The 24,559-nt window shown below is 45.4% G+C and overlaps 1 protein-coding gene across 1 annotated transcript in view; it reads left to right on the plus strand.

Moving 5' to 3' along the window:
- The window catches only part of T265_14429 (hypothetical protein), a gene marked incomplete at both ends in the record, with an annotated part of 35,329 nt that extends 11,920 nt beyond the window's left edge, over positions 1–23,409 (plus strand). The window contains 3 exons of the mRNA XM_009173591.1: positions 13,310–13,481; positions 15,171–15,833; positions 23,284–23,409. Of these exons, the coding sequence (XP_009171855.1) occupies positions 13,310–13,481; positions 15,171–15,833; positions 23,284–23,408 (960 nt within the window). The remainder of the gene's footprint in view (positions 1–13,309; positions 13,482–15,170; positions 15,834–23,283) is intronic.
- Between the last annotated feature and the right edge of the window lie 1,150 nt (positions 23,410–24,559).

Here is a 24,559-nt window from a genome sequence, read left to right on the forward strand (position 1 = left end):
TATATATATATATATATAGTGGTCTGTAAATTCCCAATTTGAACTGGTATTGATTCTACCCACAATCTCGTTTGTTGATAAAACCAGTCTACTTAACGCTGTTTTTTTACGCCGCTCACCTAGACCGACTATCAATACTGACTGATTAACTCATGACGATTGGTTTGTCATGGTAGAACACTGCCGTTTACTTCATTTTGATGGGATTAGTATCACGCACTGTTCTGTTGTCGCACCGGCTTCGTTGTCTTAAGCAAGGTGCTATACAACTGTCTCTTCTTACAGCTAGAAACCCTCAGGACCAAGCAATCCGAGCATTCCTAGGGACCCCAAACTGTTACCATGAGAGAGAGGTATCTGCGGGCTGGCCAGCAATTTGATTAGTTTTGCCATTCACGCCACAATATCCCTTTCTGGGGAGAGATCACTTCCCCGGAGGGTTCGTAACATTGGTCCGTCTCAGCAGCGAGTTAGCATGTCAGTCCCGACGAGAGACCAACTCCAGATGGGCTAAAATCACCTTTTCTTACAATGCTCTCTCTTTGGAGTGTTGATGTACGTAGGATTATTCAATTCACTCTTGCCCGCTTCATTTCTCACACCCATGAAAAAACGAAATGAGAAAGCGATGAAAGCGCAAGTCCCTTCTATCATACTGGTCTCATGGCAACAAATTTCCGAAAGAAAGAACACCATGGTACGAGTGTATAATTACCATTTTATCCGGAAATATCTGGTTTTACTGCATTGTTCTTATACAGTGCAATCTTGTGAGAAGTTTCCTCTATGAAAATACGTTGCGATATCTTGAGTATCGTACCAAGTGATATATGAGGCGGCCTGTGTTCAGCACATTCAGCAATATCATAAACGAGTCTCGCGTGAAAACCAGATCGATTTGCAAATGACTGTATTTGAAAACGCCTTTAGTTTACTTGGTGAGTGGTAGACTGGATCGCCTGAACACCTACCACGAGTTCCTTGACTGAAACCGGACGTACAGTTTTGTAAAATCTGTGCTCACATCCCCCTTATGTGAGGAGTCATCCTCCTGTCCTGGTACAATTATTCTGATGAGTCTACACCAAAGGCGGTTAAGAAGCACTGGACTCGATTTTCCCTCTGACTAGAACTCGTCAGCAGTGCATATCCTTGGCCGTGCTGGAGTTGGATCTCCGAGATGGCTCAGTGTTTAGAACGCGAATTTACTGACCGGAAGGTCCGTGGTTCGAACCTGAACTTCGCCTCTCGACTTCCCCTGTTTAGGCTTGGGCAACCCGGTGGTATCCCAGCCCTCGTGCTTTCTTCGGGTGGCATGGCAGCTGGGCACTGAGAGGGTGTTACATTTAAATGATTATTATCTTTTTTGAACTCCAAACATGAGAGACGAACCTGTTACAACTACTCCACTAGCGTACGCTAGACATAGCTGAATCATCACGTCTGAACAGGCGAACATGTTCGCATTTGGGCGGTGTACGGTTTTGTACCCAGCATTTTTGTTCGGTTGTAGACCCTCTGTCTCGTTTTCAGATAGGTACAGTAAACTTTCTAGTCCTAATTGGATTCACCAGGTACACGCATGGAGTGTGTCAATAATTCTGTGCATGATCGGTCTGTCTGAGCATCAGACTGGTCACATTCATTATGTGATGTTGCAGCGGCAGCCACCAGTCCACTTTCTGATATTACCGAAGGTTCACAAATTAGACATGTCAACGTAATTCACAACAAGCCTTGGCTTATTTTCCAAAGTGAAAGACATTTTACATCTGACGCCAGGCAATAAATCCACTTTTTGACCAGAGATACTCTTTTTCATCCATAGTACAGCTAGATGCGCAACTTGATAGATTAGAGAATCTTGCGTTCTTCAAAGATCCAGTTATTTCCCCTGGGAAGCACCGATCAGGGTTTTGTGCATGTTTGCAGATTTTTTGATATGGGTGAATGATGCTCTCGAGACGCATCAGTTGCCAATCCCCGGTGACCTTTTGCAAGACGTTGTGTTCGGACGCCTAGCCGGAAGCACAGAGTCACATAGTGACTGTGAGGAATTTGTAACTTTTACCAGCCACAACGTTTGATGTCAGCACAGTCACCTGCCGTTTTGAGTTCACTTTGTTCCTGCAACTTTCCAGCAAATACTGGACACCATGCATTGAGGTATGCCTTGTTTCGTGACGTGAAGCCAGTCAGACGGTCGTCACACTGAGTATTCGATCACGGGTCATTGGAAAAACAACAACATGAAGTGGCTTTGGGCTTCTCCATCGGCATTTGTGTTCACCAATCGAATTACTGTCATTTACTGACTTATTCCAGTGCGATTCTCCCTATGCTTGTTGCAGCGAACGCCTCTGACTGTTGCATGGGCGCTGTTCACGCGGCAACCGGAATGTGTCTTGCACCTCACTTCGTTAGAAAGAAACTAGCCAAAGAAGGCCTGGCTGTCAACGAAATGCACTCACTTGCATGCCAATCTGGTTTTCACGGGAGACCCATCGTTCATGTTCTTCTTCAACTAAATGTGCTGCACCAGGCCGCCCACGATACGCCAGTATTGACGTAACACACTACTCATAAGGTTGCTGAAAACGCTTCTGGTTGTGGTTCATGCGGTCAGAAAATTTCGTAAAATATTTCACCGTGGCTTGGTGGTTAGAGCGCGGATTCAATGACGGGAAGGTCCGTGGTTCGAAGCCGGCCTCCGTCTCTCGATTTCCCTTAGACGTATCCCCGCCCTCGTGCTTCTTTCGGGTGACACCGAAAAGGTGCTAGAGCTATCGATTTTCGGTTCCAGGAATGAAGTTCATATCCATATCTAATCGATTGGTACGCTGGGCGATAAAGCCTAGCTATGACTTCCTCATAAAGTATCACACTCTCCTAGTTTCGGTACTAATGACGCCTTATCATGCCTGCTCACCAAGCAGAAGATACACTCAATGAATAGGGACAGCGATTTTCAGCACACTGTAGCTGATTTGCCGGTTACTTTTCGGAAGGTTCAGGACGCCAGCAAATCAAACCGAATGTTGTAACGTGCGATACATTTTCTCCTCACTCTGGATGATCTTTTGGGGCTGTTACTGAATAGGGATGCGCTAACAATGCCAGACGAGTGTCCTATACTCAGATCACTTGGTTGTTCCAAAGACCGTAGTATCACAACCGAATGGTGGTTATCCTGGAATGAAGACAATTGTCCGAACTTATGCTTACTGGCCAAACGTCGAAAGTGTGGCCCATCGAGAACATAACTGTGTCCTAACTAAAATCTCCACCAACAGTACACCGTTGTCCTTATCCGGAATCAGGCAGACCCTGGACTTTGCGGGTCCCTCACAAAGACCTGTACTCTCGTTTGTTTTTGAAGAGCATGGTCAGAGACATGAAAAGTGAATGCAAGCGATGAAAGTGAAAGGGTTACAGGAGAATATAAGAGAGAGAGAGAAATGTCTCATTCAAAGCTATGCCACCAACAGTTCCAGTCAGATGAAATGAATCCCAACGTATGTAAGGATTTTCGGTATGGAAACACGTGTGCAAAGACCAACAACCGAAGAAAGGACAAATAATGCTGAATGCTCTTCAAAGCACGGTGAACGCTAGCACAGTCAAGTTATTTTTCCTGACTAATGCGACTCCATAAGAACGGAATACATTCGCATACCTGTCTACTGCCCACAGTCCAATAGACAAACAGAGCGTTTTGCTCTTTCAAGGGACTTGCATTGAAATTGATGAGGACGCAGATGCTACATGGATCTTTCTATGAAATTATGGGTCTACCCCTAACCGCTGATCAGGTAGCCATTGATTTGTTCTCCAAGCTTGGCAATTAGCTCGCGAACCTTTCATCGCCAGTCAAGGAGACAGTGAGTATTTGAGTTACGCACCTGGAACCTGAACAGACGTAAAAGAACACACATGTACTGCGCAAGGCCAGACACGACAAGCGTCCAGTGTACATATTCCGGTAATCAACAGGATTTTCAAGTCACGAGATTCTTCATACATTCTAGATTTTCACCGGACGGATTGGAAACATCATATCGAATCCGAACAGACTCAGGACTGCACACAAGGCACGAAACTCATATCAGATACCGGTATGCTAACGAGGCTCGTCATCCGCGCATGGATCGGAAACATTATACTTTTGCACCGTACGTTAGCATTCCCACCTACAGAAACCGAACCCAGGCTGCACTGACTTGAACCTAACGAACGCAGACATTCAAGACGCGCACGGCCACCGTTCCAACAACTTTGTCACACCTGACCTCCAGTCACATGCACATTGATCGCTTTATAACGGACGATGATGCAGTGGAGACATTGACCGCTCACATCTGCCCGTCACAGGCACGTGACCCCAAGCTGCACCAGCGACTGTTTGTTTTATTACTCTGATTGGTCCATTTTCGCCGTCAAAATTCCAGTCGACCAATCGTTGTTCAGGGCCTTTTGGCCATGCCCGCAAGTTCTAGTGAGTGTACACTTACCCAGCGGTCAGACAAAGCACCTATTCATCCAACTTGCACACTGGTTCACGACGGTAGGCCGTACGGACACGTAATCTTCAATCGATTTTTTATCTTGATACTGGTGGCGTTTGCACATGATACATTCCAGACGCAGTTGTTGTCCCGGGTCACTGACGCACCATTGTCACTGGACTGTTGCCAACGCGAACGCGCACAAGTTACATGCTTGTTTGAGCGGGTCACCGTGCCCGTTAGATTCATGATTGGTCGATTTACTGTAGATCCTAAACAGTAGCTCCAAACCACGGTTACCAACGGATTGGGGCATGATGGCGCCGTGTTTTGACTGAGAGCCAAACACAGTTAGGAAAATGGGCTTTCAGTAATGGATTTACAGATTAGATAAGCTCCATTCTAAGGGCGGTTAAATGCGAGCCAGTTGTCGGCAATTAATAAATACTCAGTGCGTTAGGGGCAGATCTGGTGGAGTTCGCATCATTCAGTGTCCTTTCCGAAATGGTGTCTGTGACCTCACTTGGTCATTCATGATGCGTCTACTTCGCTGGCTGTCGATGGCTGTCCTTCCGAGCCTTATCGGAAGCGATGGAGATAACAAACGAGAGTGATGCGAATGTGAACACTACATATCCCGCAACCATCCAAAACAAAATGAAAAAAACTGTCCAGCTGGTTTCAAGCGTCTGCGGCGCCACGTGACTGGGAGGTTCTGACAGGCGGGTCAGTCGATCGTCACAACCAGGTATTGGACCGTCGTTCGAGCAATCGGGCATACCAATCACACCTTTCAAGCGTGAATACGGTTGCCTGTTCAGACATGAAATGAGCCAAAATCGAGTGCTTTCCCTCCTTTGATGAGGACTCACCAGATAATTACGTCAGTTGCTTTCCCTCTGATGAGGACTCACCAGATAATTACGTCAGCCCAGGAGAAAGAGTATTCAAAAGAGAGTAGCGTGAATATGGATACTGATATGGGTCATTGTTCACCACAGTTGCGCTACTTCCCTTAAATGACCTCGTAGGGTTCTTATGTTCGCTGTAGAACAGTTATGAATCCGGAGACGAAACATGGGAATAGTACTTATGGGGTGTTATTAGTGGTAAACAAGTTGGTAGGCCATAATTTGCCATGCAACTACGCAGTATGTTCATTCAGCAATATCACGCCCCGATAAAGAGAACCTTAGGAATAAGTTACGATCGTTCTATTTAGGGTGGCTTTCTGTTAAACCACATGCGTTTGGAGCTCGAAATAGTTAGACGTTCAAGACCCGAACTTATTGAGCGGAAGGTCCGTGATTCGAACCTAACACCGAGGTCTCGACTGTTTCTAGGCTTGGGCAACCTGGCAGTATCTCAGCTCGTGCTTCCTTCGGGTGACATGGCTGCTAGCTACCGAAAGGATGCCACACCTGAACGGTTGTTGATTATTGCACATGTAGTCAGTTCAAGTCCTGGATTGATCCAAGTACTTTTGGTTTTTAAAAACAACACTACTACAGCTATTCCCCCCTAGATGGAACATCCACCAGCCGACCGAAATCCTCCTGTCGTCCTTGTGGACTTGACTGATTGTTGAAGCAATTTTTTGTTTCAGCCAACGCATTAGATTGGTTAGGGAGTTCAGTTGGGTATAAATTGTCCACTTTCCGTTGGGGAGTACTAAGCCAATGTGATCTACATTCGGAGCTGTCAGCTATACGAACAAAATAGTTTTGGTGCCGAAAGTGACCGATCAGAAGAAGACATCTTCGCATTCAAGTCCTCCACGAGGAACGGTAGGACCATCAGTCTGACTGCGGAGTAGCTAAACCACTGAACCTTTTTTATCGCATTGACTGGGAGAAGAAAACATTTCAGTTCACGCGTACATCTGTGCTTAGTAGGCGCTTTGCGCGACAGTAAATGATGAAAACTGTTGATCAGAGAGAGAGAGAGACGCGACCTCTTCCGCTATATTTATATGATGAGCCCCTATCAGGACGGAACATATGGGATAATTAGGCCAGTTAAGTTCGTTTAAACACCAAACAACATGTGCAGAATTGTTTACTTCATCATTCGATTCTTTCTACGCGGCTAGATCGATCCACTTCCGATCTACTGCAGACCGTTTACCCCCGAGTAGCACAACCTAACCTAATGGATTCGTGCGGATGTACTTTGTCGATTTCTTACCTTCTTCAGACGTCAAGCGGTGCACGTGACACTCTAAAGGTACTACTAGTGGGAATTTCACCCCGTGTTTACTGATTAATGCTACTGCGGCTTATGTGGGTTCACAGAGGTCATGCAAACTGAATAGGGCGTGAACCTCATCTAGAACGGACGAGGCCGGTAGTGGGCTATCGAAGCGTTTTCGCTTCGCTTTTGTAAGTAGTGCTGTGTCCGTGGGAGTATTTCGGTCATCTTGGTTATCGTTCTCACTGAAACACGAAGGGGTCTTTGTTCAGCATATTTACTTAAAAAATACCGTAAACAAAATATTCAGCTGGCATGCAAATGCATTCGCGAAGTTCGTACAATTTGGGTTCAAGTAGAACATAACTGATGGAAGCTCGGGGACTGCACCTACCTGATGAGCTTCAAGAAGGGTGAAACTGGCTATCGAAGAGTTTTCAGTAATCATATGAGTAGTATTCCATCACGAGTGGTGCTAATTCGGCGCGCAGACTTTCCCGATAAACCCCCAAAGGGACGAAGCTGGTGTAACGGTGGATACTACTGATGGGGCATGCGAGTAGTATGTTTCTCGTAAATCCGCTTCGCGTATCTTGAAAAGTGTGGAGTCGAATTTGCTTGCATTTGAGCAATAGTCAATGAATATCCAGGGAATTTCGGGAAGACGCGTTCAAGGAAAAGATGGATATTCAGGTTTTGTAAACAAGGTGCATATGAGAGTTTTGCTTCCCTTTCCAGTAATCTATAACTGGTCAGTTGGCGCTTCCCAGTAAGAAATCCGCAGCGAAGGCCTTCTTCCCTTCACTGATAGTAAGGTTTTCACCAACCCTGTAAGTAGTATCGTGGGGAATTTTTCGATCAGTTCAGTCACAGGTAGTAAGCTGCATCAGAGTTGTTAACATCGCCATAATAAATCAGCGCGCAATCGTATCATGTCAATTAAGCGTCACCGTTTGATGCTGAGGTATTGCTGTTGATGACGAGAGAGCGTAGGTAGGATCGCGCTGTTAACACGTGAATTCGTCAATGACTGCCGCCGTTTAACAAAGGGTAGTGGCGGAGTCTTTGATGTGCCTGTTTACTCCCTGTATGAAAAATGTGCCTATGCTGGGACTAAAATTTTTCCAATCGAATTCTTAGGCGTCAAAAGTTGATGGAATTTCTCAGTAGTGTCATACCACTACCTGTCTGAGAATGTACAGGATGCGTCATCTATGGACTCCAGTGTTAATAGCACCACTTTGTTTTGTTTACAACTTATTGTTATCAGTTTCCGCTTCATGCGGTGTGGTGTGCCTATTCACCTGAGCTTTCAGAATAGTCGCTAGGGTAAGGGCACGAATTCACTTGAGACAACGATCAGATCCATGATTGAACACTGTCCGATTCGCTGCTATCATTTTTCGGACGGTACCAAGATTGATCCAAGGTGGCCTACTCTGGCCGTGTGCTCGAGTGTCGAAATATGTGTTTCCAGAGTCTTGACTGTGGATAGAAAGCAGCAAGTCACTAAATCAATCGATAGCAATAATCCCACGTGTATTCTGCATTTTTAGGCACACTTTCTGACTCCTGCTACGCCATTAGCTCTTTTGATAGTAGTGTGAGGAGAATTGTCGATTTTCAAGCGAGATTTTGTCCTTTAGGTGAAAACAATCTCGGCCGAAGCAGTATACATCTGGTCTCTCCTTATTGGTAATCATTGGTAGTGCTCGTCTCACGAAAATCAAAACTTTCGAATCCGAGATTTCCTGGCTAGTAGTTTGAACACTCAAGTGTTTGGCAACGAGAGGTCGATCAGTAGTATGATTAACTTACACATAAACAGGATGTAGGGCCAATCGCCTTGGAACCATGTGACCCGCATCACGTGGCCACATGTGTTGACCGGCTCCTCGATTGTCCTAATCTCAGATGTAAGTTTCACTCATATGAACTTATTCTTCCTTTGAACTACATGTAGATTGATGTTAATGTGAGGAGTCAATCCTAAATGCCGATTGGGCGCTCGTGGTTGGACACTTGAGTGTTCAAACTACTAGCCGGGAGGTCACGGGTTCGCAATTCTCTTGATTTTCTTGCGCCACGCAGTGCTTGATTAAGGGTGAGACAACTGTACGGTGCTTCTCACCTGTTCAGTATAGACTGGCTTACAAGGAGAAATCCCAGTTGAAAATGAGTTAGTTTGCCACAAGAAGCAGCACCAGCTTACCGGAACAATGTGAAAAGTGCAGTAAGATCCTGGAATCCGTGCCACTCACAGAGTGGATAATAACGTGCCGCAGTACGTGTATGGAGTTGACATTTGTTTTCAAAGTTTCCAAGTAGTCCAAATCCTTGAACCGCTGAGGTATCGTACTTTGTGAATACCGGAGAAAAACCAGCCTTTCTGAGCCTTAAGCTGTTGAAAAGGTTTAAGAAAACAAAGTAAACTAATCGACTGTCCACCAATAGCTCCGCAGAGTAAGCTGTCTCGAAGACGAGTAAATGATAACCGGTAACAAACTCGTTAGCACTCATCTACGTTAGAAATGTATCCCACGACTTCAAATCTTGGAATATCCGTGTGGTTCAATTTATTGGGCTTCAAAAGTGGCTCAAATCTTCCGCCGTTTCGATACCGAGAGGTCACAGTGAAACCACAGTTGCTTGTTGACTACTTTGCATCCCTGCAAATAATCGTTCAGCTGTAACACTCCTTTGGTGCCTAAGTGCCATACCACCGGAAGGATGCACGAGCGTTGAGATACTGTCAGGTTTACCAAGCCTAGACAAGAGCAGTCGAGATTGGGTTCGAATCACACACCTTCCGGTCAGTAAGCGTGCGCCCTAACCACTGAGCTACGTCAAACAAAACATCTTATTAATACCTAGCACGTCGAAAAGTTGGTGCTGAAGGACACTGTGCACAATGGTTTTGAATGGGGGCAGACTGGAAAACGCCAAACAAGTGCTATTACATGATGGCTAAGAATATAGCGACCGAGACCCGAGGGAGATCAGGAGTTAGTGTGCTAATTTACTGACCGAAAGGCTCATGGTTCGAACCCGATCTGTGCATCTCGAACTGCTGTTGTCTAGGCTTGCGTAACCCAGAAGTATCTCGGCCCTCACGGTTCCCCTCGGTAGCATGGCAGCTAAGCCCGGAAGGGTGTTACAGCTGAATGATTTTTTAAAAAATATATTATTGACTGCCCCTAATGAGACTCGATTATATCTCCACATCAGTTTTGTTTGCAGTTTCCTTTCCGTCCATATACGATTACCTCGGGTGTTTGTTCTGACAGAAGGAGGGTTGTGCGAACGAGAATGACATGTGAGCACATCCAATGGATCCGGCAAGTGCCCATAAGTGACCTGAGTTCGGATGGCCAATTGGAATCCTGTTTGCGGGAAATGCTGACCAGTAGTGTCTTCTTGACTGAAGGGTCGGGGGTAACCAGTTTTCCCGGACGTCTGTTAGCCTGGTTCACCAAATCTTGGTCTCTGTGGCTTTGTGTTTTGTTGTTTTCCTGAGACAACAGTCGTGTTTTTTCCAAAGAGAAATTTTCTTGTCTTTTTGTCCCACGTGAGTCACAACGCACGCAAAACCATTGGAATCATGATAAATATCTGGAAAGTTGGTTGACTGGTGGGTTCCTTGACCAGTGAGTAAATAATTACCCACAATATATTTACAAAAGCGGTACGACGCTACCAAAAGCACTTGGAATTTTCGCAGTTTTTTTCGCGACCAAAATTACCTGGCTGTTGTCCCATCTGATTTATTCTCAGAAGGAACAGAGACTAGAGGGATAAATCAACCAAACGTTGAACTTTTCGCGGTCCGACTAGATATTCGATCCCCCTTATTTCAAAGAGCTCCGTAAGCTATTGAAAGAACATTTTTGATCGGTGTTCAAGGGGCGCGGACATTCTGACCGGAAAGTCCGTGGATGAACCTAATCCCTGCATTTCGACTGCTCCCGTTTAGGTTTAGGCAACCCAGCAGCTAAAGCTGAACAATTATTATATATTATCCCAAACGACATAAAAGAGTATTACTGGAAAAGAGACTGGGACATCTTGATTCATCTACTGTTATTCCCATGTGGTTACTTTCATGTGGCCTTCAGTCTTAAAGGTAGAACTGGATGCTATCAAACGCCTGGTTCATGCTTGCGAATGAGCTGGTGTAGGTGATAGATCTGTTACCCTACCCGGTCTGCCGCAAATGTTCGTGTGGGAAACGGTGAAACCACTTTCAAAAGCAGAAAGACCAAGGTTGCCGACAATCACAATGTCATGTGTCTCCGTGATGGTCAGTGTTTATGACACTACTGTACAGTCTGTACCGCTTTGTGGATGAGAAACGTGGCTGGTAAATGCGGAAGATACAAAAAGGACTTTCTGTGTTTAACCATCGGTGTGTGCGACGCACTACACGGCCCGATGTGAGCAGGGATGTTGAGTTGCGTCAAGGTGGTTTTGAAAGGAAGAGTCTTCATGATGGACGAACTATTCGTAATCCATCATTTACGCTGATTGGTACACGTATTGTGCACGCCACAGGGGCGCTAGCCTCAGGAGCCTATTTGTATCTAACTTTGTTGATGGTGATCACTCTCTGACCTGTTAACGAAGGTTAACAGCTCCGACGACTAAACTCGGTCTTGCTGATATCTGCCATTTTCTTGTATAAAGACCTGGGGACAAAACATGCTGGTGCTTTGTGACGGTGACAAAGAGCTCGACTTCCTGGGTCAGTGACCTTCGTGACATAGATTTATCGGCTTCAATACGCAGTTTGCCCTATTCCCACTGTGATAAAAGCAGAAGTAATCGATATCAATGCACTTGTTGGGCCTTGGGTCAGTGACATTCGTGACATAGATTTGTCGGCTTCAGTACGCAGTTTGCCCTATTCCCGCTGTGATAAAAGCAGGAGTAATCGATATCAATGCACTTGTTGGGCCATATCTTTTCAAACCTCCTTCTCATCAATAAATAATGGTAACAAACAATAATCGTTCCGGTGCCTAGCTGCCATATGCCACCCAAAGGAAGCACGAGGACCGAGATGCTACCAGGTTGCCCATGCCTGGACAGAGGCAGTCGAGATGCACTGCTCGAACCTTCCGGTGGGTAAATTCGCGCTTTATCAACTGCGCCATCTCGAGATCTCGTAATAACCCAACTGTCGGTGAACGAAACTGTGGCAGATTGAACTAACCTATCTCCAGACACGGATTAATGCGCTTGAACAGAAATGAAACGGTGCTGAGGACTTCTTTAGAAGCAGCTAGCCTCTCAATCTGTTAAAATACACGTCTTTAGCAGACTTACTTGTTTATTTATTTAGTCGAAATCTTGATTCCGACGCCTCAGTTGCTCCTTATTTTGGGAAACAAGATTAGGTCGATAAATGCCTCTCTGGTTTGATATCAAACAGTCAAATATTGTTTACATTATTGCAAGCACATCCGAACTCCAAAACGTCAGTCCATTTAAGCTTTATTTCCGAAGATCCTTGACAATTTTCCTACCTCACAGAAGATTGGCGAAGAAGGTTCTACTCTCTCAAAGTGATTAGGAAATTCAAGAAATACACTCATTGGCAAATCAATTTGGTTTTCACGAGAGACTCAACTGAATCTCTCGTTTATGATATCCTACAACTGAATGTGCTGCACACAGGCCGCCTCATGTTTCAGTTGGCACGATATTCGAGATATCGCAGTATACTTTCATAAAGGAAACTTCTCACAAGGTTACTTAAAACTCTTCGACGGCCCACGACCGGTTTCGCCCTTCTTGGGGCCCATCAGGTAGGCGCAGTCCCCGAGTTTCCGTCGACCTTATGTTTTACGAGAGATTCAGTTGAGTCTCTCGTGAAAACCAAATTGATTTGCAACTGAGTGTATTTCTCGAAAACGGTCCAATTCGGGTTGAAGTAGAACATAAGTTTGACGGAAACTCGGGGACTGCGCCTGCCTGATGAGCCCCAAGAAGGGCGAAACCGGTCGTGAGCTGTCTCGGAGTTTTCAGTTATGATTCGGAAGTTCTTCAGGTGCAAAAAATTAAAAGCATCATAATAGTTTTATGTACTCATGTAAGGAACCGAAATATGGACCACTGAATCAATCTGAATGCGGAACACGTCTCAGACGTTTCGCAGGCGACTGCGACCAAGAAATGCACTGGGTCCTAGAACAGAACCGACACCCAGGATCCAGTGATTTTCGCGTTAGCCGGAACTGTTGAATTTCCCCGTCAAACTAAACAGGATCACGTTGTGACTCAGTTTGTTTGAATAAGCACAACGTTCAAAGAGCTTTGTCGGCGCGCACGACCATATGTATGACTTTTACGGATTCCCATCATTGTTACTTCCTCGGAGCTGAAGGTCATGTTGTTGTGGATGTGAAGGTCCTTGGTGCGTGAAGCCATTTCAAGATTATCTGTTTTTTTATGTGCCGTACATTTCCCAATTGCAGTACTTTTGTCTTGCTTATCTAATGGATACACTCTACGGAGTGACCTGCTTTTCAATCGTAATAGCGGTGGCTATCTGAATGTGTTGTCACCGGACTGACTTTGTTTCTATCCTCTTCCCTTTGTTTTTTTTACTTCAGATTTCCTTTACCATTGCCAAATTGGTACCGATTAAACAGGAGTTTGGTTTTGGTCTGCTCACAATCGGCTGTTCCCCCGGAGGAGGGGCCAGTAATGCTTGGTCTCTGATGCTCGGTGGAGATATCAATTTGAGTATACTTATGACGTTCATAAGCTCCTTCTCCGCACTGTGTGAGTTTCGAACACAAACCGATTTTCCTATTGCTCTGCGACCCGAAGAATATCAACCAGCCAAAAAATTTCATCCCAGCGTGGAGGGTAGTGTAGTACAATATCCCACTGAATTGTTTTGCCTGCTACTGCACCTTAAGAATGCGAGTACCGATCAGGCAAACAATCCAGTCACGTGGCATGGTTCTTGCTGTAGGTTTGTTATCCTACTCGTACTTTTGAGCACCGCATATCCAATAATCGTCCTGGAGAGCAGTCTTCAAAAAAGAACGAAGAAAGCATTTTGCGTTATGATTCTCTAAAATCGTTCATCTTGTAGGTTAGTCAACCCTCAGCTCCCCAAAACTCAGCTTTTTCAGTGATGAGTGATTTTTCTTCCCACCGCAATTAATAATCGTTCTACTGTAAAACCCTTTCGCTACCCATCTGTCATGCCACCCGAAAGAAGCACGAAGGTCGGGATACCACCCGGTTGCCCAATCCTAGACGGTAAAAGTCGACGAGATGCAGAGGTCCGGTTCGAACCACGAACCTTCCGGTTAGGAAATTCGCGCCATCTCGCCCCTGACTTAATGATGGGACATTTGATGGGATATGTACGCAATACTCCTTACGTTTCAGACGATCTAGACGAGCTGTCGGAGAGTTTTCAGAAGGAAAGACTTATGAGTAGTGTGTGCTGTGAATAGAATCAGAGGGACTTTTCCACATCAGTATAAGATGAATGTATGTTCTGTTAGCGACCCATCAAATAGCTTGAGAGCCACAAGCTCTAAGATGATGCATTTGGCAGTGTTTTTCGGAGGAACGCGCCCAATAGAAAGGAACGTGGGTCAAGTGCACTTTACGTCGAACTGGTTCGTTGTTTTGTGTTCTAGTTCCAACCAGAAAAGCGCAGTAAAACGACACGACGGGATCGGAACATGAAGATGAATCAGATGTTGAATCTGCCTTGGTATGGACCATTGACTGTTGATTAGCGCGACGAGATAGCAGCAGGCCCCCAATGAATTTCACGTGATGGTCGAATCCTAGACGCAACGTTTGGTTCACTTCCATGTACGGGCTAGCGTTTGGCGATGTATCTGCCTACTTTGGTTACGGGGGTACTTGGTTCACACAGTGCCATTATTCGTAAATAGGACTTTTGGTTTGAAATGACTCCTCAGCTTAATCAAAACGACGCGTGTTTTTCAAACCTGTCTGAAACTCTTAGGCAGTTTATTGTTCGTTCATACTCAAAAGCAATGTCCATTTAATGACCGAACTATATTACGTCCTACACAAGTCTTTCGAATTTTCATTGGGCTATCCTTATGGCATCCGTTATAGGCCGTATCAGCTTATCTGTCTTCTCAGTGGATCGCATCCTAGTTGAGCGGAGCCAGGAATTTGAAATTTGAGAAGTTCAGATCTGGTTTTCGATGATGACGAGATGGCTCAATTGGTTGGAGCGCGAATTTACTGACCGGAAGGTCCGTGGTTCGAACCCGACCTCTGCCTCTCGACTTTCCTGTCTAGGCTTGGGCAACCTGGCAGTAACCCAGCCCTCGTGCAACCTTCGAATGGCGTGGCAGTAGGCACCCGAAGGATGTTACAGCTGAACAATTTTTTAAAATTTGCGACCGTATCAGCCGTATACATTTATCATCGCCAGACTTTTACTTGCTTTATCACCGGCTTTTGCAGTCATGATGCCACTACTTCTGTTCGCCTTCGGTCGATTCTTCATCGATGTGAATCGGGTCCGGATTCCCTACGGTAACATATGCATCCAGCTCCTCCAAATCGCCATCCCCGCGCTGTTCGGTCTGGGATTACGGTGCTGGAAACCGGAGATTGCCAAACGTTTTACCAAAATCACTCGACCAATGTTTGTGTTTTTCATCCTATTCTTCCTCACGTTTGGAATCTATGCGAACCTTTCGATTTTTCGACTGATCGGTTCGTACCCGATCGTGATGCCCACTGGTGCGCTTTTGCCTTGGATCGGATTCGCCATGGCAGCTCTTGTTGCATTCATTCTGCGCCAGTCCCGGCCTATCATAATCACGATAGCTTTGGAGACAGGAATTCAAAATATTGGAGCTGCCGTTCTCGTGTTGCTCTATTCTATGCCACAACCCGAGGGAGATTTGGGTGCTGTAATGCCAATTACTGTGTCCATCTTCACTCCGGTCCCCCTGTACTTCATCCTGTTGGGAGTGACGATCAAACGCCGTTGCTGTCGTAAGAGACCTCCACCGTCAGAAGCCCATGAGGTCGAGCCTATGAATGCTCCTGGGAAGGATTTAGTTGAGGAGAATGATAAGAAAGAGACGTTTGACGTTTTATTCCCCGAAGAACCGAATGGTACGAACCACTTTCATGAGAGTAGGCTCTGACTTTTTTTGAAGAGATTATTTCTGCCACATGAAGCCGTCAAATTGACTTTTTGAGCGTCATTGAACGTTTTGCTACCACACCCCTCCCACTCTTCTTTCGACTTTCAAAGTCGTCTGTTCTCAATAGAGATTTAGCGCACCACTACTACTTCAGTGACCTCCCTTTTGTATTTTATTATTCTTTGCGAAAATGTACGATTTTTACCGATTTGTTTGAGTATTTTCTTGTTAAAATAAAACCTGTTGTTTTACCGAGTACGGTGCATCGATTTGCTCCCGATTTGTATCGACCGCTGTTCGGTCAAATTTTTCGTCTTTATTTCTGAATCATGCATGCAGGTTGTTAGGACTTGGAAGTACTCATGTGGTGTTTGGATCGAGATCATCGAAATGATGGGGCCAACGAACTTATGCAGTTCCCCATTCGGGTACTAGTATGTAACATGAAAGGATGTCTTCAGCTCACTGGAGACCTACCCCCCCCCATACCAAGTTACCCTCTAAGGTGAATCGGCTGTGGAGCATCTCGGTGGAGTCTAATGAACCTGTTTTTATGAACCTTGTCTCAGAGAACCAGAAACGGTCTGGTATGTTTGCATACGGAACCATCCGTGAATGCTAATCCCCTTTGAAGGCAACGGAGTTGAAATTCCTGAGAAAAGATGGGTCTGTGTGGTAGACTGTCAGTAAATGAGAGACCGCTGGCTTGATTTCTACCGTCGGTCTCTGTTTTTCGTTGTCCTGCACTCGAGTTTCGCTTCGATTCTAGGATGTTGCTATGTTCATATCCAACGTTCCTCAACCCACATCCGCTGAATTCTCTGTGACATCCACATGTCTTGCATCCAAGCTTGAAAGTTGATAGACTTAACACTCGTGTGCATTCATTTGCACACACGGATGTCCGTACAGAGTAGATTTGTACCATACTTGGCGCCTTTCAGGCTGTCACTAACTGACGTGTTTACAGTACCGGATGAAATAAAGTACCAGCTAGATCAGACTCTAAACAGACATAAACAAACACCGAATAAGCTCGATTTTCCAAATTAATTCCCGGTACACCCGAAAACGAGATTACTGAGAGTCGATTTTCAGTACTATATTCAGCCACACAAGAAAATATCGATTAGAGGGAAAACTTGTGACAAGCATTTTTTCCAACATCTTTCCACTAGCAAAGCCGTGCAGTGTCGGAATAGCCTGTTTATCCAAGGGAAAAAACGCGGTGGCAGAGGTGCTTGGCACATGCCTGAACTTTCGAGCAGACAGTCAGTCTGGATACCTGGTCTCGGTTCACTTTCACGTGAGGTTGGCGGGTTTTTTTTCACATTGACTAGCTGCGGCAACGAACACGGTAGCATTCATTGCAGTCTGAAGGTAGAACGATGCTTTTTTGTCGGGATGCATCCGTCTTTTGTGGTGGCTCATTGAATCTGATGGCCCCCATACAAGTTGAAGACAAACATCCTTGCTGATTTTAGCACGGACGTAGTCAGACTAAACGTTGTGTGCTTCATATTGACTCGTGTGGTCTTTTCCAGATAAGCCCCACCAAAAAATTAACCCCCGCCACCCAAACAAGAGGATATGAAATGTGTACTTTTAGTGTTTATTGAAGAGGGTGAAATTGGGACATGTCATCAATAATTTGCATGAAAAGGTTCGTTTTTCGGTACCTTTGCCTCCAAACAAACTAACACAAGTAGCTGTCCACTAAAGATCGTTGTGTGCCTCATTGGCGTTTATTCTGCATCTTGTAGACGTGTCCTGCTTGGCTTTCACGGCGAGATATTAGTGTTTCTCCGATCTCGACATCTAGACCTGGAGTCTGCCGAAGCCGTCAGGCGCAAACTTCGCGAATAAAGTTCTTCCAGTCAACAGCGGTCGTGTGGCTAATAGATAATTCCTCTGAGCAGAATTCGATTTTTGCCAAATTTGTGTCTCAAACTCCATCCTAGACCGCTCCAGCCAAGTTCCCTTTCGAAGACCGATTTCTTACCGACACTGTCGAGCATTACACCTTCACCTGTCAGAAACAGTCGAAAGTGTCATTTGGTGGCCATTGTTGCATAAACGTTGATGGGTCATTCCGTGGCTTTGCAAAAAAACGTATTACCGTCTCCTTGTCATGAACGAGAGTTGAAAGCGTCAGAAAGTTCATTTAAGGTTTTACGTCCGAACGGAAAATTTTTTTGCTCAAAATGAGCCTAGATGCGGATAAGGAATTGTTTTAATCAGAAGTAGGTCAATGTTGTGTGCGTACATTAAATTGGAGCTGGCAAAAATGGCGGGGCTTAACTTTTCGTACATGCACTTTATGCATTAGTGGCGGGGCTCATCTGAAAAAGATCCGACTGGTGTGGTATCTGGAATGGAAGATGACCTTTTCGATCTTTCATTGACTTCGGAAACCCAGCGAAATAATCAAAATCACATGGACGCAAAAATGCGTGCCACTCAGTACTGACATTGAAAAAAACTAACATTGGATGGCGCCACTCTGATTAGCTACGGGAAGTCGAACGTTGCTGTTCGGAACCTCTGGCCACACTCTCCAGCGCGCTTCAAATGTGTGGCGCTACCAAACTAAAAACTTCTGACAAGCTTGTCAATCGATGGATCGAACGAACCAATCATATCGCTCAACCTCCTCAGATGTGAAAACTCAGCTGCGTCCAGTGCGCGCTGGTGGGTAGCGGGAAGATGCCCACCCTGCATGTCCGATGTTCTGAGTTCGCCCCGACACGGCCAGTGTTATGGACTCACGAGAAAAATTGCGCCAGGTCAGGAGGCTGACTGAACACGTATTCATTTTCCGTCACGTGTTTCGGCTGGATTGATTGCCAACAACTATCTGCTGTCTGGACAGGACTGATGAACCGTGAAAGTACACAAACCACGCGTTCAAACATGAACCTGGCTAATCAGAGTAGCGCCTAAAATGTTTCACTGTTAACGCTATTTGGCAAGTGTTCTCGTACGAATGTGATTTTGACTACGTTGGTCCTGATGCGTCTTGCGGAGGTGATGATATTAATGCACAGGTGATGATGTCCGCATACAAATCAGGTGTATGCACTTTACTGTGGTGGACAGTAGTTGGTTGCAACGCGTATAAAAATAAATACAGTGCGAAATGGGAGCAAGTCACAAAAAAGGAACTTATCATATGTGAGAGTCCCTTGGTAAAAGTCCGGACGTTGGGGACGTGTTTTCTCCGCAGTACGACTGATGCATGTATTCCATAGTTGTCCGTGGACTGGGAATGTTGGGCTGACTCCTTGCTCCCTGCGCGCGCGTGAGTCTGTGTGCTGACTGCGTTCGGTTTCCCATGTATGTAGGTCGGATGGCGCGTCAGCACATGAGTAGTTGCTACGCTCACTAGGCGCTGCAGACAATCGATGTCTAATTAGTGACGTGGTTTGCGAGTATGAAAAAAGACAAGTCTCGTGATCCAGTGAGCGACTGTGAGTTGAACAGTCAAGTATGTAGGTGACTGGGTCACTACGATGGAATCTTTTAGCGAGAAAAAATCCGCCGGGAAACGTGTTACTTCTAAAATACTGCCCTAAGCATTTATACTGGACGAAGTGGAAGATTCTATCCTACGATGACAGCATTTTCGTATGACCAAATTGTCGAAGCCCTCCACACGTGACTGTCATGTGCGACAAGTAGGATCATACAAGCAAGAGCTGAACCCGTCAGTGAGTGCTGTGGTCTCTGCAAAAGACACCGATTGAGATTTTGATACCAGTCGTAAAACACCGTATAATGCAGGGGGATCACGTCAAGAACTTCCAATTTTCCTTTCGATCGAATTCTTGAGCGCCAAACTTTGCTGGCATTGCTTACTGACAACAAAAATTAAATAAAACGTGTGCATTCTCCATTCAGATGTGTGTGAAACGTCAAGGCTGCATAGTTGCCCACGTTGATTGCGCGTTTCCGTTCGCAGGTTATCGACATCAGTTCCTGTATCACGTGATGCAGCGGAGCGCAGCGGGGAACACGAAACCGTTGCGGACAACGTCCGTTCGCTGATGACATATAACACGGAACCGTCGCGGACAACGTCCGTTCGCTGATGACATATTGAGCGCGGGTTTCGTCTGTTGCCAGCGTTTGCCGAGTCACAATCAGAGCGATTAACAAGTGTCCACTGCGCGAGGTTGCTGGGGTGTGGAAGGCTGGGAAGATGAAAAAGGGGTTTCCGGTGTCATGTAACTCTATGTTACATGTTAAGGAACCGAATCCGTGCGTAGTAACAAAATCGACTTGATTTAATCGCAGCCAAAGTTTGTCAGGCATGGATCCCTGTTACCACCTTGATGTTCTCACATATGAGTTATGACGTTAGTTACTCGGCCACACGAAGCAGTATTATTAGTGCACCGGCTAAAGGCCAGAAGGAATGTGGGCAATACGAAAAATCCGGGAATGAAGTGGTGACATTCGCAGAGTGGAGGAGGGTTGACCTCATTATGTATGTATGTATGTATGTATGTATGTATGGTTTTGGCGTCCATTCTCAGAGTATCAGTTTCTGAGTCATCCTATTCTCGGCACTGCTGGATGTATCCATGTTGATATGCATTGCGGCAAGAACACGGGAAGAAACTAGTTCACTACAGCCGGATTCCACCGCTCAGTGAATTGGGACGTAACTCCTGATCGCACGAAACTGCCAGGATAAAATCGGCTGTAGTCAGAAGCTTGTGAGAAGTCGAGAAATACACTCATTTGCAAATCAATTTGGCTTTCACGAAGAACTCAACTGAATCTCTTGTTTATGATCTTCTACGACTGAATGTGCTACACACAGGTCGCCTCATGTTTCAGTTGGCACGATATTCGAGATATCGCAGTATATTTTCATAAAGGAAACTACTCACAAGGTTGCTGAAAACTTTTTGACAGCCAATGACCAGTTCGCCCTTTTTGGGGCTCATCAGGTGGGTCGAAGAGTTTTCAGCAACCTTCTGACTAGTTTCCCTTGTGAGAAGTCCTTCGGAATAAGTCTTACGCCATGATTCCACTATGAAATATATGCAATATAATAAGATAGCCGGCTGAAGATCCGTTACTGGCCACTACGAAAGGAGAATAACGTCCTCATACCCCAAATATTGGAGTTCGAATGTAGCCGATTTCGGAACTTCGCAAAAGAAGTTCACATGTCTCGGCTGGATGTTGGTGAATCGCGTTGGAACCAGGCCAGCTTTTTCAACTGTTTTTTTATGGACGAGAAACTTCTCACCCGCCGGTGTGCCTTGCCTTTATCTGCCCTTGTAATTACTAAAATGCCTACACTTTTTAATGTGTTTGAGGCCCTTTGCTCAGCTGGTGCAATGTTTGGAACCCTTGGTTACTAAGACTTCGAGAATGTGACCAACTGTACATGTAAGTTCTCCACTTCCGCTGAAGGATGCTTCTGAAGACTCAACACTAGGGATGATCTCTTCTACCCTTATAACACTTTTACTTACTGAAAAATTCAATCCTTTCTCTGACAGACAACGTTCCTGTTCACTTAACGGTCTGTCTGATAAATTGATTACGCTGCAATAGCTAGTAGATGGCTTACTCTTCTTTGTTGTGTTTTGTCTCAAACATCGTACCTACTGGAACGCGAGGTGGCCTTCACAGATGAGAAGTTTAGTTGAATCTCCCGTTAGCCGCCACTGGGTAAGTTCTGTTCGCCAAGAAGTTTGGGTAGGGTGAGATATTTGAGCGAATTGCAAGGATTCTTACTTTTTTTTAGAAAGTCTGATAGCAGTTGAACCCACAAAGCTAATCAGCAGACTGAAGGCATTGAGGACAAAATATTGGCTGAGGTAGCGCAGGCGGTCGTTTGTTTGTTGGCCGTTTGATTGCAAGTGTTTCATCGCCAATCGGGGTGACATCATCAGTGCGTTATTAAGAGGCTTAGTGAAGGTAGCAATGGGTCGGTCGCTGCGCATTTCCGCAGAATCTTTGCTCAGCTCAACGATACTAACAACGTAGTCAAAGTCCGTCCACACGTGGTAGGGACTATTCCCATTCTTGAGAAAAATCTTTGTTCAACCGACTGCGAAACTGAAGAACGTAAGCATAAGCAGGATGCCCTGTTCAGCACCAGAGTTTAAATCAAGGACAGTTCTCTCTTCGCCGTAGGCTCAAATTCAGGTTTTGCTGTTCAACCGTGGGTTCTTGTGTGACGTATCAGTTTATACTGCACGCCGTCAGCTTTCAAGACACCGACCTATCACCCTGGTTGGGCATCGATAGCGGTATTGACGTAGCACAGTCTAAGGTAGCACTTTTGGCGCCCCATGCTGAACGGAACAGTTTGTGAGGAATCCCAAGTATTTACCACGAACCGGCCTCATGGACCGCAGAATACAGTCTTCTGCATGCTCAACTGGATCCAAGCTGAATCGTTGGTATATGCTATTCCTCATGACAACCCAGTGGTTAGGGCGCGAATTTGCTGACCGAAAGGCCCGTGGTTCGAAACCGAACTCTGCATCTTGATTTTTCTCATCTAGGATTGGGTAACCCGGCAGTATCCAGCCCTCGTGCTTCTTCCGGATGGCATGGCAGTTAGGCACCGAAATGGTGTTACAACTGAACGATTATTATCATTATTCCTCAAATAACTTTGCCAAAAATGAGCTTCTCTATGTTCAATATTCCAGACGTTGCAGTATTTGTGTTATGTGAAAGCTGTGTTGTCTGTGATAAGTAACTGGTGATTGTGGGGGCCGATCATTACCGATGTAATTCCGAGGGTTGATGCAGCAATCGACTGTGTGAAAGTATTTCGTTGGAAGCTCGGCTCTTGGATGGAGATTGAGTGAACTTTAGAAGACAGATATTGCTTGGCATTAAGCTGACTGGTAATCGCATGAGAAATAGTACGAGGCGAATTTCAAGGTCCTCAAGGTGGGTCGTTCTGTAGTTCGTGGCTTGTGCTCAGCGATAAAGTGAAGTTTGAATCTGGCGCGTACTAAGTTATGTATTGAAACTCGTTCTTTCGTGTTTTCTCTTCCACACCGGGGCAAACAGTCTTCTATAGACTATGCCCATTTTGGCTGTCTCCAGGATGTAATCCATCTGGAAAGCATTCACTGTCGGGATTCCAAGTGGGACGTGTTCGAGTTGCTGCGGGTCGACTGAAGGCGCGAAATTGATCAGTCAGTCGCCTGAGAATGCAATAGGTGGGGTGGACCGAAGCACCACCGGCAACCATCAAGATACTCAGCGTGCGCGCAGGTCAGTCCACTTTTTTTAGATCTTTGTAGAACATTCCGGTGAAGACGCAAGAAGATAGATGGCTATGAAGGTGACCGGAGAGCCTCTGAGAGAAGGTGTGACAATTTTGGATGATACTGGCTCCAAGAGGATTGAAATGTCCTTGGCCAGATTGTCAGGTGGTGGACACTTGGGTCGTTATGGTGCAGCTCTGACGATTAATGCCTTTCTTGGGAATCTGGTGCGCGACGAACTGAAATCAGAACCATGTGTCTCCAAAAGACCAGATCAACTTGGAAATCAAAGGTATTGTGATACTCTTGTTTCCAAAATATCCCACACGGACTTCTAAGCACCGTGCGCTCCTAATTTTCGAAGGAGACTTGTGACAAAACCATTGCTTAGTTAGTGTACCTTTTTGTGACTATACGCTATATATGGAGCTTGGTAATTGGGAACTGATCACTAAGTAATATGGAATTTCCCTGTGCATTGTATGGCTTCTGTTCGGGGGTACATCTCTAGCCTCTGCACAACAATACACGGACCTCAAGGCAGAAGAAAAATTGATTGACAGTAGAACCGTCAAAGATCCAGTGGACTTCAAGTCGGTAACTTCCGCCTACCTCATTGGCTCAGGCGTCTTTTCGAATTTTCTCCTCTGACCATTGAACATTTAAGGGCGACCTGCAGGACAGCAGGATTCCGTGATTGTCTGCATCACACACTGTTCGTACACAACAAAAGCATTGGTCAAAAGGCCTATGTTTCCCTCCTGACTTGTAAACCCTCTTTGTGGTACAGTAAATTACGTCATATTGTGGACACATGGGGCACTGTAAGAGACCTGAGTTCTAGGCGATGGCCCATCACACACTGGGGACTCAACAACAGAGCCCCTGTAACTCATGTACATCAGCTGTCACACCGTCGTGAACAACGTCGCAACATGGTGAGAAGAGTCAGAGCTTTTCGACGGGTTCTGTGAGAGAAACTGTAACATAAGGGAAAAAGGTTTATCGAAAATATGCAGGGATTTTTACACTTTTAGATTGAATTTCCAATCTGTTCGGCTCCGTAATCTGACTGCAGTTAAAACCTTTTTTGCATGTCATAAAATTATTCACCGTTAAGGATACACTTTCGTGTATATAAGTTCGACTTAATCGGGTTTGGAGCTGGCCAATGAATTATCCGGTCTGCGATATCCTATTTCTAACGAGGCCAATCTCATTTAGGCTGTTTTGATGATCTAGAAAGAAAGCTTGGTTGGAATTCAGTTCAGGTTTCAAGTGCTCACGGTAATAATGAGTTGACGCGTAACTCATTTGAGATGGTCCGGTGCCAACCGCTGTGTTATGGCTATCTTGCGTCAGTTCCGGTTCCGATTACATTCCGTGAAAATCTATTGATGTATTGTACATTTGGAAAGGATTATTCTTGCTATTCCTGTTA

The sequence above is a fragment of the Opisthorchis viverrini genome (genome assembly GCF_000715545.1).
Source record: "Opisthorchis viverrini unplaced genomic scaffold opera_v5_198, whole genome shotgun sequence".
NCBI classification, from domain to species: Eukaryota; Metazoa; Platyhelminthes; class Trematoda; order Opisthorchiida; family Opisthorchiidae; genus Opisthorchis; species Opisthorchis viverrini.